Consider the following 16,142-nt stretch of genomic DNA (forward strand, 5'->3'; position numbering starts at 1 on the left):
GTGTGGGCGTAACTAACAGGATCAGAGTCAACGAAAGAGGCACAAAGAGTGAGCAGACAGTCCTAGGAGGAGCTGCATAGAGAGTGGGGGGGGGGGGGGGAGATGTACAAAGCCGTGAAAAAGTGATAAAATGGAGAGTGATAAATCACCAGCCAATCATCTCCGAACTGTCATGTCACAGACTGTGTTTGAAAAATGACAGGTAGGAGCTGATTGGCTGGTGGTTTATCACTCTCCATTTTTAGGGGTTAAAGTGGTCCTGGAGAGGTGGTGGAACTCCTTTCCCCCAACACCCCTGGTCCTGGGGTGGGACCCATTAGGCAGAGAATAGACCAGTGCCAGGGAATTTGGGACCTACTGTAAAGAGACAATGGTCCTACAAGGAATGAGTGTGATCATGTACGGCTGCCTAATTTTATATAAGTTATTCGTGAATGTCAGATTACATGAAATGGCTCTTGGTACAGTATGGGATAAAACAACTTGTTTCTCTAGAGAGAATGTCACATAATGGCAGGTATTCAATGCTGTTTACGAGTGGTGACAGCAAGCAGGGCTTCCTGCTCGCTGTCACCACTCACCCCGACAGCATTCAATGCAGCCTCCGCATCCGCCAATTCCTCCTCGCTCCGTTTTTTGAGCGAGGGGGAATTGGCGGATGCGGCTCCAGAAGCAGCGAGACTCGCGGCTAAAAACAGCGAGTTTTCTGCAGTAGCCGTGGGTCTCGCTGTTTTGGGGAATTCTCGCTGTCCTGTGACGGCGAGGATTTCCCCAGAAGGTTGAATAGAGTGAGCGGCCGGCGCGGGGGTTAAACAGCGAGGATCGCTGGTTTTCTGCAATCCTCGTGTTTAACCCCCTCGCCGGCCGCTCGCTGCAGCATTGAATACCCCCCAATGACTTGTGATACAGAACCTGAAGGTGCGTTATCACTAATTAGTCCAGAAAATAAGCGTCTTCCCCTAAAGTTACCCAGCCAGCATGTCTGCACTGACTCTTCAATCGCAAGGTTATCCCTGTCTGTGACATATAATATTCATAAATTGCACATAAGAAATAACTATACAGCAAACAACTTAAAGTACAGTTTAGCTAAGAAATAGAACAGTGAGCTACAAATACATCCATACATGCTATGTGGGTGATTCAGACCTAAACACGCAGGTAAACACGACCTGCCGAACATCCCCTGCTTCATCCCCATGCCCCCCCCTTCCCGCCCACCACTGAGCAAACGGCCCGGCGAGTGTGAAATTCACCGAAGCCATTTGCTATGTCACACTAAATGGGATACGGTCACTAGGGCTACAAGCATTAGGTCTACACCACTAGGTTGACATGCATGAAGGTCGACATGGGTTAGGTCGACAGGGTCATTAGGTCGACACAAGCATTAGGTTGGCATGGGGGAGGTCAACCGTCAAAAGGCCGACATGAGGTTTTTCACTGTTTTTTGAGCCGGTATGTGCTACATAGTTACATAGTTACATAGTAGATAGGCTGAATAAAGACTTGCGTCCATCTAGTTCAACCTACGTTTTAATAGCTTATCCCTTGTAAAAGACAGAATATGGTTCTTATTAGTACCCCTGGATGTTTTTATCCAATAAATGCTTGTCCAACCTTATTTTGAACGTATTTATTGTATCTGCCAACACCACCTCTCCAGGGAGAGAGTTCCAAAGTTTGACTGCTCTGACCGTAAAGAAATTTTTTCTTTTGAGGGAACAAAAGGTACTTGTTTCCTAGCACGGCCACACCGATAGCAATCTTGAGAGTCTTGAGCATCGCGTCGCATCGGTGGTTTTTTTGTATGGTAACGATGCTCCCGACCGATAAGATACCCCCGATATAGTTATGTACTCACGATGTTTTTTTTTCGCGTCGGTTTTCATATCGGCATCTTGTTGATTGAGTCGTGGCCCTTTTAATTGTATACCCCCGACCGACGCGATACTACCGATTTACTTCTTTTCTCACGATCTCTCTATTAAATCGCGTCGGTCGCGTCGCATGTTTAAGTTAAACCCCCCAATGCTCACGATGCACACGATTTTCATCTGTCCCATTGGCCCAACGATTTTCCCGCTGTTTAGGCCCATTTTAATAGGCCCAATTAATCTATATAGTCCGACCCCCTATAAAATCTACCTAGTAACATATGTTTTAATGTGTTGGAGTGTGTGTTTCTATGTCAATATGAAATCTTCCCTCTGTAATCTGCTCAGTTACAGCATCAATGTCAATATTTATTGTGATAGTCCGGCCCCTTACTTTGACAGCCCCTTCTGTTCTTTTTTCCCCTACTGCCTTTGTGGGTTTGTCTCGGTAGGAGTGAGACGTGTATTCAGTTGCTGGTGATTTCTTGGCTGATTGATCCTTTGCTGGTGATATCTCCCTGATTGATCTTGTGCTTTGAATACTATTTGCTGTTGTTCGTGAGCCTTGTGCTGCGGATTGCTGCTGTTCCAGTGGATTATTGCTGATCCTGATTATTCTGCGATTGATTTCTGCTGATCCTGACCCTGAGCCGTGCTGATCGTTAGTCCTGAGCTGTGGATTGGTCTGCTGTGGAGTGCTCTGTGGGTGATTTCAAGACCTCTGAGATGGCTGAGGTGAATATGTTCTCACTGCCTACAAGTGAGGAGGAGGCAGTGGCGTTTCTGCAGCGCCATCATCTGCTGCCATCAGAGGCTACATGCGACAATGGTCATCCGATGCGGCTGAATTTGAAGGAGACCATGTGGCGCTGTAACGTGAGGGACTGCCGTTTGAAGAGGAGTCTGAGAGCAGGACTGTTCTTTCCTGGCTGTCGTTTGCCTTTCGCTACGCTGGTCCGCTTCATATTTTCCTGGGTGCAGGAATATACCAGCATTGACTACTGCGAGAAGAATTTGTCCCTCTCTAAGAAGACGGCTGTCCTGTACAACAAGTATATGAGGGAGGCCTGCCTGCTGGACCTCATGGCGCAGCCGCAGCGCCGGATCGGAGGTCCCGGCATGATTGTCGAGGTGGATGAGACCCTCTTCGTCAAAAGGCAAGCCAATGTTGGCCGAGTACTGCCCCAGCAATGGGTATTTGGTGGCATATGCAGAGAAACTGGCCAATGTTTCGCCACCAAGGTTGCCACTCGGGACGCCAACACCCTCATGCAAGCTATCCTGCAGTTTGTGGAGCCGGGCTCTCATGTGTACACTGACTGCTGGAGAGCCTACAGTACAGCCCAGCTGAATGCTGCAGGATATGAACATGCCCAGGTCAATCACCGTTATAACTTTGTAGACCCTACAACAGGGGTACATACCCAGAATGTTGAACGGATGTGGGGGGCATGTAAGTGGCGGAATAAACGCCACAGGGGCACCGCCAGGCATATGCTCCAGAGCTATCTGGAGGAGTTCATGTGGCGGAAGAGCCTGGGACAAGAGAATCCTTTTGCCCGCATACTAATTGCCCTGACTTTATTGCCCAAGGACTCTTGAGATTTACCCCCATTTCTGTGTCCCCCATTAATGCTGATGTCATATGTTTTGTTTGCCATTGAAGTTTTTCTATTTTCAATTCCAAAGTAAATTTTCAAAAATGCTTTTAAAACACTTGTGTTTCTTGTCTCAGGTGAATGATTTGTGATGGATGAATGCTATGGAGTCACACCACCACTATCCAAATAATTTTTGGAGCGCGGTGAGTGTAGTGGAGTACTAAGTTAAAATCGTGGTAAGCGCAGCAAACCCCAAGAAGCCTGTGTGGGTTATTAACATTATAATTGTCATAGGCTTCTGGGGCTTGGGGCCCTCACCATGGTTTGGACACAGAGAACCACTTTTTTTAAGCATACTAAGCATGCTCAACTTTAAGTTGACATGTTTAGTCGACATGTCAACATGATACACATGTTGACATGTTTAAAAGCATATCGCGTCGGCCGCAATGTACTGTGAGCTTAACAGCTCAATGCTGCCGACCGACGTGACATGTACTTGATTAAGCACTATATAGTGCTTAATCAAGATCTTAACATGTCCGTCGCGTCGGGGCCGTTTTACAACGGCTCCGAGCGACAAGACCGATCAGTATAAGCACTATACAGTGCTTAATACTGTTCTTAACATGTCCGTCGCGTCGGGAACATTTTACAATGGCTCCGACCGACGCGACCGATCAGTATAAGCACTATACAGTGCTTAATACTGTTCTTAACATGTCCGTCGCGTCGGGAGCATTTTACAATGGCTCCGACCGACGCGACCGATCAATTTTGAAGTAACTCCCTGTATTACGCGCGGTATTACGCGCTACACCGTCAATGTACAAAGAAATATCGCGTCGGTCGGTCTTATGCATTGTCGTGAGCGTAACATCACCGCCCGACCGACGCGATTTTTCTGCCTGCCGGAAAAAACGCGCCAAAAGCACTCTGGGGAAGGACATCAGCAGCCATTTTGATGCTAATCAGTGAGAGCACTACGCAGCAGCTGTGTCTGTCTCCCTGCCCCTGCACAAAACAGTAAGTAGATTTACAGACTTACTGAGCATAGGTGGGCCTTTGGGTTTGTGAACAATATATACAGGGTTAGAAGGGTGGGGGTGGGGGGGGGATTTGGAGAGGTAGGGGTGCTTACTGTGGTTATACATGTGTCCTTCATATATCATTTGTTTGAGGATTAGGGGTTTATCATTGGCTGTATAGAGTGGATAATGCTTATGTTCAAGGGGTAGTGCTTATCTAAATAGCTATAAAGTGTTTATGTGCAGTAGTTAATGAAGTGTATGACTTTAGTGTCAAGGAAATAATGATAATATGGATAACACAGGTTTATGTGCAGAGAATATGTGCCTGGAAATGATGTACTGTGTGTTATAATACATACAAAATAGTCTGTTGTTTCTGATAGTAATGCATGGTGACATAGACTGTAATGATTTCTTGGTACATATTTGTTAAATAGAGCAGTTTGAGGTGTGTTGTGCTTGTTATTGAAATGGTGCAGCAGGCAGTATGCTGTGTCTACTTTATAGTAATTTGCATGTAAAGTGGTTGGTAATTGAAGTGTGAAATGGCCCCCACAATTGTTAACACCAGCCCCACTATCCACGTGAACCCGAAGCGTGGCGAGCGCAGCGAGCCCCGCGAGGGGCGGCGGTACGCGTCCTCCGACCTTTTCATGCCCTACTATCCACGTCGGCGTGGAGTTGAGAATATAATAGTGTGGCGAGCGCAGCGAGCCACCGAGCCCGAAGCGTGGCGAGCGCAGCGAGCCCCGCGAGGGGACGCGGATACCTTCACAGGTAAGCGCGTCCTCTCGCGGGCTTCACAGGTGTCCGTCGTGATGTGGACACCTGTGAAGCCCGCCAGGGGACGCGCTTACCTGTGAAGGTATCCGCGTCCCCTCGCGGGGCTCGCTGCGCTCGCCACGCTTCGGGCTCGGTGGCTCGCTGCGCTCGCCACACTATTATATTCTCAACTCCACGCCGACGTGGATAGTAGGGCATGAAAAGGTCGGAGGACGCGTACCGCCGCCCCTCGCGGGGCTCGCTGCGCTCGCCACGCTTCGGGTTCACGTGGATAGTGGGGGTGGATTTGAATGTCATTCCATTTTGATTATTGATGTTTTTTTTATCTGTTTTGTGGAATTGCAGTTGCGGTTATCGGTGAATTTGACCAACAAGATATTTTGAATATTTTGGAAGGCAATTCTACCTTTGAACAGAATAATGTAAGTTGTGCTTAAATTGTGCTTCTAATAAATTTGTTAATGTACCTAAAATGACTTTTTTTCACAGTGTACCACCCCCACTATCCACGTGAACCCGAAGCGTGGCGAGCGCAGCGAGCCCCGCGAGGGGCGGCGGTACGCGTCCTCCGACCTTTTCATGCCCTACTATCCACGTCGGCGTGGAGTTGAGAATATAATAGTGTGGCGAGCGCAGCGAGCCACCGAGCCCGAAGCGTGGCGAGCGCAGCGAGCCCCGCGAGGGGACGCGGATACCTTCACAGGTAAGCGCGTCCTGTCGCGGCCTTCACAGGTGTCCGTGGTGATGTGGACACCTGTGAAGCCCGCCAGGGGACGCGCTTACCTGTGAAGGTATCCGCGTCCCCTCGCGGGGCTCGCTGCGCTCGCCACGCTTCGGGCTCGGTGGCTCGCTGCGCTCGCCACACTATTATATTCTCAACTCCACGCCGACGTGGATAGTAGGGCATGAAAAGGTCGGAGGACGCGTACCGCCGCCCCTCGCGGGGCTCGCTGCGCTCGCCACGCTTCGGGTTCACGTGGATAGTGGGGGTGGATTTGAATGTCATTCCATTTTGATTATTGATGTTTTTTTTATCTGTTTTGTGGAATTGCAGTTGCGGTTATCGGTGAATTTGACCAACAAGATATTTTGAATATTTTGGAAGGCAATTCTACCTTTGAACAGAATAATGTAAGTTGTGCTTAAATTGTGCTTCTAATAAATTTGTTAATGTACCTAAAATGACTTTTTTTCACAGTGTACCACCCCCACTATCCACGTGAACCCGAAGCGTGGCGAGCGCAGCGAGCCCCGCGAGGGGCGGCGGTACGCGTCCTCCGACCTTTTCATGCCCTACTATCCACGTCGGCGTGGAGTTGAGAATATAATAGTGTGGCGAGCGCAGCGAGCCACCGAGCCCGAAGCGTGGCGAGCGCAGCGAGCCCCGCGAGGGGACGCGGATACCTTCACAGGTAAGCGCGTCCTGTCGCGGCCTTCACAGGTGTCCGTGGTGATGTGGACACCTGTGAAGCCCGCCAGGGGACGCGCTTACCTGTGAAGGTATCCGCGTCCCCTCGCGGGGCTCGCTGCGCTCGCCACGCTTCGGGCTCGGTGGCTCGCTGCGCTCGCCACACTATTATATTCTCAACTCCACGCCGACGTGGATAGTAGGGCATGAAAAGGTCGGAGGACGCGTACCGCCGCCCCTCGCGGGGCTCGCTGCGCTCGCCACGCTTCGGGTTCACGTGGATAGTGGGGGTGGATTTGAATGTCATTCCATTTTGATTATTGATGTTTTTTTTATCTGTTTTGTGGAATTGCAGTTGCGGTTATCGGTGAATTTGACCAACAAGATATTTTGAATATTTTGGAAGGCAATTCTACCTTTGAACAGAATAATGTAAGTTGTGCTTAAATTGTGCTTCTAATAAATTTGTTAATGTACCTAAAATGACTTTTTTTCACAGTGTACCACCCCCACTATCCACGTGAACCCGAAGCGTGGCGAGCGCAGCGAGCCCCGCGAGGGGCGGCGGTACGCGTCCTCCGACCTTTTCATGCCCTACTATCCACGTCGGCGTGGAGTTGAGAATATAATAGTGTGGCGAGCGCAGCGAGCCACCGAGCCCGAAGCGTGGCGAGCGCAGCGAGCCCCGCGAGGGGACGCGGATACCTTCACAGGTAAGCGCGTCCTGTCGCGGCCTTCACAGGTGTCCGTGGTGATGTGGACACCTGTGAAGCCCGCCAGGGGACGCGCTTACCTGTGAAGGTATCCGCGTCCCCTCGCGGGGCTCGCTGCGCTCGCCACGCTTCGGGCTCGGTGGCTCGCTGCGCTCGCCACACTATTATATTCTCAACTCCACGCCGACGTGGATAGTAGGGCATGAAAAGGTCGGAGGACGCGTACCGCCGCCCCTCGCGGGGCTCGCTGCGCTCGCCACGCTTCGGGTTCACGTGGATAGTGGGGGTGGATTTGAATGTCATTCCATTTTGATTATTGATGTTTTTTTTATCTGTTTTGTGGAATTGCAGTTGCGGTTATCGGTGAATTTGACCAACAAGATATTTTGAATATTTTGGAAGGCAATTCTACCTTTGAACAGAATAATGTAAGTTGTGCTTAAATTGTGCTTCTAATAAATTTGTTAATGTACCTAAAATGACTTTTTTTCACAGTGTACCACCCCCACTATCCACGTGAACCCGAAGCGTGGCGAGCGCAGCGAGCCCCGCGAGGGGCGGCGGTACGCGTCCTCCGACCTTTTCATGCCCTACTATCCACGTCGGCGTGGAGTTGAGAATATAATAGTGTGGCGAGCGCAGCGAGCCACCGAGCCCGAAGCGTGGCGAGCGCAGCGAGCCCCGCGAGGGGACGCGGATACCTTCACAGGTAAGCGCGTCCTGTCGCGGCCTTCACAGGTGTCCGTGGTGATGTGGACACCTGTGAAGCCCGCCAGGGGACGCGCTTACCTGTGAAGGTATCCGCGTCCCCTCGCGGGGCTCGCTGCGCTTGCAACGCTTTGGGTGCGTGTGTATAGTGGAGGGACACAAATATATAATTACTTCTGTTGTCAAATGTGGTGTAAATTGCATTTATTATATCATATGCTATCAATATCTCAGATAAAATTTTTTTTTTTTGCGGATTGTATTTCAGTTTGATTGTGTTTTTTTGGCCGTTTAAGGGAATTAGTTTAAAACTCTTTTTTTTTTTTACACCTGCTACTGACTGAGGTAAATGTTTTTTTTTTTTTTGTAGTGTGTTAATGAATAACAGTGCAGTGCGTTCATTTTAATAGTGTAAACCTAATTTTTTTTTTTTTTTTACAGAATGGCCCGTGAGGTTGATAGAAACGTCATGAAGAAGTTGATCGATCTCTACAAAGAGAATAGATGTCTGTGGCGAAAAGATCACATGGATTTTCACAACCAGGCAAAGAGGAATGAGGCCTTTGGGAAGATCTCGGCCTACGCTTTGAGACGTGTCCCTAATGCAGACGTCACGTGGGTCCGAAAGAAGTTCACTAATATGCGGACAGTGCTGGTGAAGGAGCACAATCGGGTCCAGCAGTCGCAGTCTTCAGGAACTGACCCTGCAGATGTGTACCAGCCAAAGTTGTGGTACTACGACCGTATGCTCTTTATTGTGGAGGAGCAAGGAAGGAGGGAAGCAGAGGGAACTGCTACGGATGAAGACTCTTCATCCACTGCACAGGAGAGTGCTGACGTAGTAGTTCCCTCTGAGTCGTCGCAGCAGGGTGAGTCGTTGTCGGAGGTGGCGCCTCCTGCGGTGGCGAGCACCTCATCAGCTCCCCCCAGGAGGCGTAGAAGGAGACGTGCGACAAGACCTGCTGCTACCGGCCAGGAATATTGCTGCCCATACAAGGAGGAAGCAGTAAACAATCCCTCAGATGACTGCAAAATGTTCACGAATCATGTGTGCGCAGAAATGCGAAAGTGGAAGGGATCAACGCAACACCACTTTAAGCGTGTGCTGTATGGCCTGATGTTGCAGGCAGCAGAGGATGATATCTGTGCTGACTGCAACGGAACGTCATGCCGCAATGCGCACAGACAGCCACCACGCCCACACCCACATCACCCCCCCATGTTCAGTGCGCCGGTTGCTCCTCCGCCTGCCCCTTACTATGCGCCGGGACCCCCTATGCCACCTCCCACTGATCCCTCGACTTTGCCTGGTGCTGTGTACTCCGCATTGCGGAATGTGCAGCCCTCCACCCCAGGCGAAGAGCGTTATTCAAATTATTAATTCGGCTAATTCGGCTAATTTGACTTTTAATTTATAATTTGGCAGCAATGTTCTTGTTTCTCTTCCTTTCTGAGTACTCTACAATAATGAGTTTTTAGTCATGTACTACAATTTTGGTTGGTGAACGTTGCAGTGCGGTCTTCCTGAATTTTGCGATGGCTGTACTAGTTTTGCTCCTTCACTAACCACTGTTCTGCATATTTGTAACTTCTTTCGGATTCATGTGATTGTTTGCATTAGTGGGCACTGTTTTGGAGTGTGCCGTGATCTTCCCACGCCTCATTTCAATTTGCCTGGTTGTGATAGCCAGGCATCTATTCTCTTTGTACTGATCGATCAACTTCTTCTGATTTTGTATTTTGTGTGTCGACATGATATTTAAATTGTTAAAAAATTAAAAATTAAAAAAAGAAAAAAAAAAACAAAAAAAAAAAAGACAAAAAACATAATATTTGTATTTATTGAGATTTTGTATTTTGTGTGTCGACATTCGTATTGTTTAAAAATAAAAAAAAATGAACCTAAAGAAAAATGTCAAAAAATATTTTAAAAATGACATTTAAATTGTTAAAAAAAAAAAAATTAAAAAAAGAAAAAAAAATAAAAAAAATAAAAGACAAAAAACATAATATTTCTATTTATTGATTGTTTTCTATGTAATGTAATAAAATATGTTTCATTAAAAAAAAAAAAAAGGAAAAAAATAATAAATTTTGAAATACGTTTAAAAAAAAGAAAGGTAAAAAAAATAACTTTTCAATAAAAGTGTTGAAATATATTATCATGTGTCGTGTTATTTATTATTTCGGGTGTAAATGTGTGTTTAAATTTGCGTCGCTCGCATCAGGGCCATTGAATAATGACATTCAGTGCTCCCGATGGGAACGATAGTTCAGGTGTAGTTTGAAATAGTGTGTAAATTGTAAATGGGTGTTTGCAATAAAACACATTTAATCGCTCGCGTCAGGGGTATTGAATACAGACATTCAGTGCTCCCGATGGGAGCGATAGTTCAGGTTTAGTTATAAATTGGGTGTAAACTGTAATTGTGGGTGTAAATGTGGGGTTCAATTGGAAGCAGCCATGTAAAACCATAAAATGGCTGCTTTTGATAAAAAAAATGTCGTAGCTCATGTCAGGGGCATTGAATAGTGACATTCAGTGCTCCCGATGGGACCGATAGTTGAGGTGGAGTAATGCTGGGTACACACCAGGACGACTAGGGCCCGATCAGCACAATCTAGATCCAATTCCGATCAATTGGATGTAGATTGTGTGTTGATTGGGCCCTTTTCTGACCTGGTGTGGAACGATTCCGATCCGATGCGCGGTCCCGCGGGTCGGTCGGTCGTTATTGAGCGGATCGGACCCGCTCACGGTGCACATCGTGAGCGGGTCGTGCCCTCCCGCGTCATCGTGAGCGCGTTGGACCAGACACTGACGACCCTGGTGTGTACCCCGCATTAAAAATAGGGTGCAACTTGTACATGTGGGTGTAAATGTGGGGTTGTATTGGAAGCAGCCATGTACAACCATAAAATGGCTGCTTTTGATAAAAAAATCGCGTCGGTCGCGTCGGGGGCATTGAATACTGACATTTAGTGCTCCCGATGGGACCGATATATGTTAAAACCCCCGATATCGGTGAATGCTTCAATTATCGCGTCGGTCGCGTCGGGGACAATAAATCCTGTCATTTAGTGTTCCCGATGGGACCGATATCTGGTAATCCACCCGATTTCAGGAAAATCTTCAATTATCGCGTCGGTCGTGTCGCGGTAATTGAAGCATGGTACACGATACACAGGATTAGCAAAAATCAAGAGAATCGCGTCCGTCGGGGGTGATCGCGGCCCTTAAAGTGCACTAAATAAGAGCCGCGACCGATCCCGATTGTGGCCGTGCTAGGAAACAAGTACCGAACAAAATTTTCTTTCCTCTAATCTAAATTCGTGCCCTCGTGTCCTAGATTCCTTTCTTGCAGTAAAAAGGATGAGAGTTCCTTATATTTGCCCCTGATATATTTGTACATGTTGAGCATGTCCCCCCTTAAACGTCTCTTCTCTTGTGTAAACAGTCCCAAAATCCTCATTCTGTCCTCGTAGATTAAATTCTCCATTCCCCTAATAAGCTTTGTTGCTCTTCTTTGGGTTTTTTCCAATTATATGATGTCCTTTTTATAGTGTGGGGCCCAGAACTGTACTCCGTATTCGAGGTGTGGTCTAACCAATGCTTTGTACAGTGGCATAATTACTTTTGAGTCCCTAGTTTCCATGCCCCTTTTAATACATGCTAGAATTCTGTTGGCCTTTTTTGTTGCAATGTGACATTGAACACTGCACCCCAGCTTATTATCTATATGGACTCCTAGATCCTTTTCAAGTGCTGAAGTACCTAATGCCTCCCCGCTTAGGTTGTAACTTGCACACTGGTTACGTCTCCCGAGATGCATAACCTTGCATTTATCCACATTGAACCTCATCTTCCACTTTTTAGCCCACTCATCTAGTTTGTTAAGATCATTTTGAAGTATGTTCATATCCTCTGTTGATTTAATAACTCTACTCAGTTTTGTGTCATCAGCAAAGATGGATATATCGCTGAGAATCCCCATCCCGTTATCGTTAATAGAAATGTTAAACAAGATGGGCCCCAGTACCGAACCCTGTGGCACTCCACTTAGTACTGGTATCATAGTTGATACTGCACTGTTCACAACCAATGTGCTGACAGGAGGTATTTCATGGCCTACCATCCACTAGGGCACAATGGGAGAATAAAATAGTGCCAGAAGCATGGCGAGCGCAGCGAGGTATGCGAGGGGACGTGGTGCTATGTTCAGTGTCCATGTCGACTGTGTCGACATTCGGGACAACAAATGGCGAAAAACACCATATCGACCTTTTGACGGTATTCTTTCCCACATGTCGACCTAATGACCCATGTTTACCTAACACATGTAGACCTTCAGTCATGTTGACCTTCCTGCATGTCAACCTAGTGGTGTCAACCTTCATGCATGTCAACCTAGTGGTGTCAACCTTCATGCATGTCGACCTAGTTCATGTATATCCAATGATCCATACCCCACTAAATATAGGATCAGCTACAGAAATAGTGTAATTTATGCATGTATTTATATGTTATCTAAGCTTCCTGATGTAAATAAGAGTGGCTTATACTGGGACTAGCTGGTGCTTGACGCTTATTCTTGCTGTCACTGACAAATGCCCTTCATGACCCAATCTGCCTGGTTCACAATGTGTGGTGCCTGTACCACAAATCCCTTTGTTCTCCATGACAAAGACAGCGTCTCGGGGAGAACCAATGTTTTGAATTAGTTATCATGGATTCAGTATATTACACAGGGGTTCCATGGGTTAAATATTTTATTATAATGGATACTATACAGAAGTTCTCAGGGGATAAGTTTATTAATACCGGGGTTATCAATCCTATATTGACTCATCTGTATATACTTAATATATTATACAGATGAGTGAAGACTGGCAGAAAGCTATTTTAATTTGCATTTCTCCTGCCAAGCAAGGCGACTTTCCATTCGGAGTCTTAATTTTCACATGAAAAACTAGATTGAAAGCAGTGAGCTGTTGGCAGGACCATCTTCCTGGCAGAATTCAAGGAAAAAGGGGTAGGACCCAGCTGCAGAAATTCCTAGCAAAGCAAGGAGTGTTGGTACCAGCACACAGTAACCTCTTCATTGCTGGAATGCACCTTGTAGCACAGCTAACAACAGAAAACTAGGCACATACAGGTGAACTTTCCATAACTTAACTGTACAAATCTATAGCGTAGTGCAAGTTGAGACTTTGCATCGATTATAAAACAGCCTGTAGTGTTATTTTGTTATGTTTACCACTGGAAAGAATGGAAGTTCTTATGCAAATAGTTCATCTTAAATCTAGCAATACGGAGCACTTGAACATTGCACTTTAATAAGAAAAAGCAAATTTGGCCTCACGCTGAACACACAATAACAAAAGAAATATGGTATTAAATACATTTGTATTGAAGTGGTCTTCAAAGCTGTATTGTTCTGCAAAGTTCAGCATGTCAGCGACTGAATGATCCCCACATTAGCATCTTAACAATGCCTGACAATGAAACTCCTAATGAATGATGTGGTGATAGACAATGGTCTGGCAGTACTCTGCACCACTCACATCTCTCCATGTTTCTTGTGCTGCGCCTTTAATGCATCAACACGAAACAGCTGGGGCAGCGCCTGTGTTTACAACGCCATTCACAGATCATTTAAAAGATGGATACAGAATGCGATTTGGATAAATGTATGCTATATTTGTCATGGCTTGTTGATAACCTTACCCGTAACAAACTTAAGCAGCAGATGCAGTAAATGCTGAGTGCCACCGTCATGTGGGGTTCCTAGCTGCTGTATAAGGAATATGGACAGTCAGTTATGGTATAAAGCAATGGAATCTTTTCTTACCTATTTGATCTTCCGGAATCAAGGATTCGATTGGGGGGTCCAGTTCGGAACTCTGTGATAAATAATTCTTAACCTGTGTCATGAACTGTCGGATGGTGTGCAGCATATCTGTGCTGGAGACGTGGCATTCCTTATTTTCCTGGAGGAAACTGATGTAATCCTGCACGAGGCACCCGAAATAAGTGCGCTTGTCCCGGGACAAAGCTGCTATTTTTTTAACCATCTTCTTCTCCGGCGTCACGAAGGAGCTGAACACCCCACTCACTTTGCGCAGGTGGGTTTTCATGATCTTGGAAAAACCCAGAGGCGTCCCCCTTTTTTTCCGGGACTTCACTGGTGGTGCCATGCTCTCCTGATCGCTCTCTTCCTCGCAATCCTCCAAGCTGTCGCCTTCATAAAAAGAGGGCACGACGCGCTCATACTCAAAGGAGTCTGACGACGAGGTGGAGATGCTCATGTCGCTCAAGCGCTGTATACGCAGTGTGCCTTGCACTGGGGAATTCTGGCTCAGGTTGATGTTCTGCATGCTCTTCTGCGGTGGAGATTCTTCAGTCTGGGACTCAAATGAAGACCTGCAGGAACTGTTAAGTGATGGGCTCTGGTTGTTGCTCTGCCACCTGTTAATGGTCGCCTGTTTCTTCAAGCGAGGCGGAGGGATGGGGGTAGGAATCGGAGCAGAGTCTAAGGTCCCGAGCTTATTTTTAATAAGTGTTTCTGGCATGTTTGGCTGTTGCTGTACAGCTTTGGACAGCTGAAGGGATGTGCGATGACTGTTAATGGAGGGGGGAGGGGGCCTGGGAGGTGGTGATCTCGCCCTCCCTATGCCATTTGCTTCTTTAGTTCTTGTGCTCTCCCTCTTCGAAGTTCCCTCTGAGTCCTGGCTGTGTACTTTTAAGAAGAGAGGATTAATGAAACACAGAGCTCCGTTGGTCTGGCTACATTCCAGTTCTGAGGGCGTTCTGGTGCGGAGAGAATGCACTCCATTTATAAGAGGTAGATGATGTGACTCCCTTTTGACGTAGCCTTGGGGGAGAGGCTTGGGGGAAGGTGGAGGATATTTTGGTCTGATGTTTACAGGAGACTTCCAAAAGTCTTTAAGAAAAAAGAAAACAATTAATCAATACGTGAATACAACATGTTACATACATTTTGATAACTTTGAGCAACAGATATAGGAGTATAAGCAGAGGGCTTTAGAAGTTGTTCACCAGCATATCACTTTACCCAACATTTCACAGCATGGATGCTAAAAATAAGCTGCGTGTGGTTAGTAACATTCCGACATTGTATACCACAAGAGAGCAAGCTGCAAGTCTATCCATAATCCATCAATGTGACATGACAACACTGCTCCTGAGTAACTCAACTGAAGGATTACTAAACAAGATTAGTTATTTAGGGGACATGTTTTCCCATTACAACATTATATTACATAACTATGGCGGAATTGGGACATACTGTAGAAGCTATTTTTCTTCCCTGAAATGTTTGTCCTTGAATTAGAAACACTAGTAAGAATAAATATATTAAATCAAACGAAAATACCATGATTCTGCTATCTGGTTCTATTTTTTACTAAAGGTAAAAATACACTTTAATACTGTTTATTTCTATTTTTCTGAGTGATCAGTTTGACACTTCGCTAGATATTATTGTATAAGTAGAACACTTTGTCGCAGGACTGTTTGCGTGGCGTAAAATGTGAAAATCTGCCAATTGCGCCTCTTGTGCTCCAAGAGACAAGGCTTGGGAGGGAAAGGGCATCCTTTAGATTAGAACATAAGCTCTGACGGGCAGGGCCCCCTTCCCTCATGTGCTTTTCCTTCTCTTACTTAAACCATCTTTGATGGCACCAAATCCTGCTGTTTTCTGATACTTATTCCAGTGCCCTCGACTGATGCAGCTATGGTTGTGTACCCTGTACTTGTCCTCTGTTGTATTCATTCGTAAGTCACTGTTTTACTTATTTGTATATGTAATCTGTAATCCCTTGTGGTGCCATAAAAATAAAGGATAATAATAATGAGTGCTTGCCTTTTTTATTATGACAAATTATATGTGCCTGAGGCTTTACCCAAATACTGAAGATGATGGCGATTATCAGCACTAGCTGGCTGCTTCTCTTGGATGATCAAGGGTTCCCCACTGAAGATAACACTTTCTATATTC

At 46.4% G+C, this 16,142-nt stretch overlaps 1 protein-coding gene across 3 annotated transcripts in view; it reads right to left on the reverse strand.

Moving 5' to 3' along the window:
- RIN2 (Ras and Rab interactor 2) overlaps positions 1–16,142 on the reverse strand; it is a 179,554-nt gene that overhangs the window by 20,619 nt on the left and 142,793 nt on the right. For all 3 annotated transcript variants that reach the window (XM_083175932.1, XM_083175933.1, XM_083175934.1), the window contains one exon: positions 13,974–15,065. In XM_083175932.1, the coding sequence (XP_083032058.1) occupies positions 13,974–15,065 (1,092 nt within the window). The remainder of the gene's footprint in view (positions 1–13,973; positions 15,066–16,142) is intronic.

Source organism: Crinia signifera, chromosome 3, assembly GCF_055691185.1.
Source record: "Crinia signifera chromosome 3, ASM5569118v1, whole genome shotgun sequence".
NCBI lineage: Eukaryota > Metazoa > Chordata > Amphibia > Anura > Myobatrachidae > Crinia > Crinia signifera.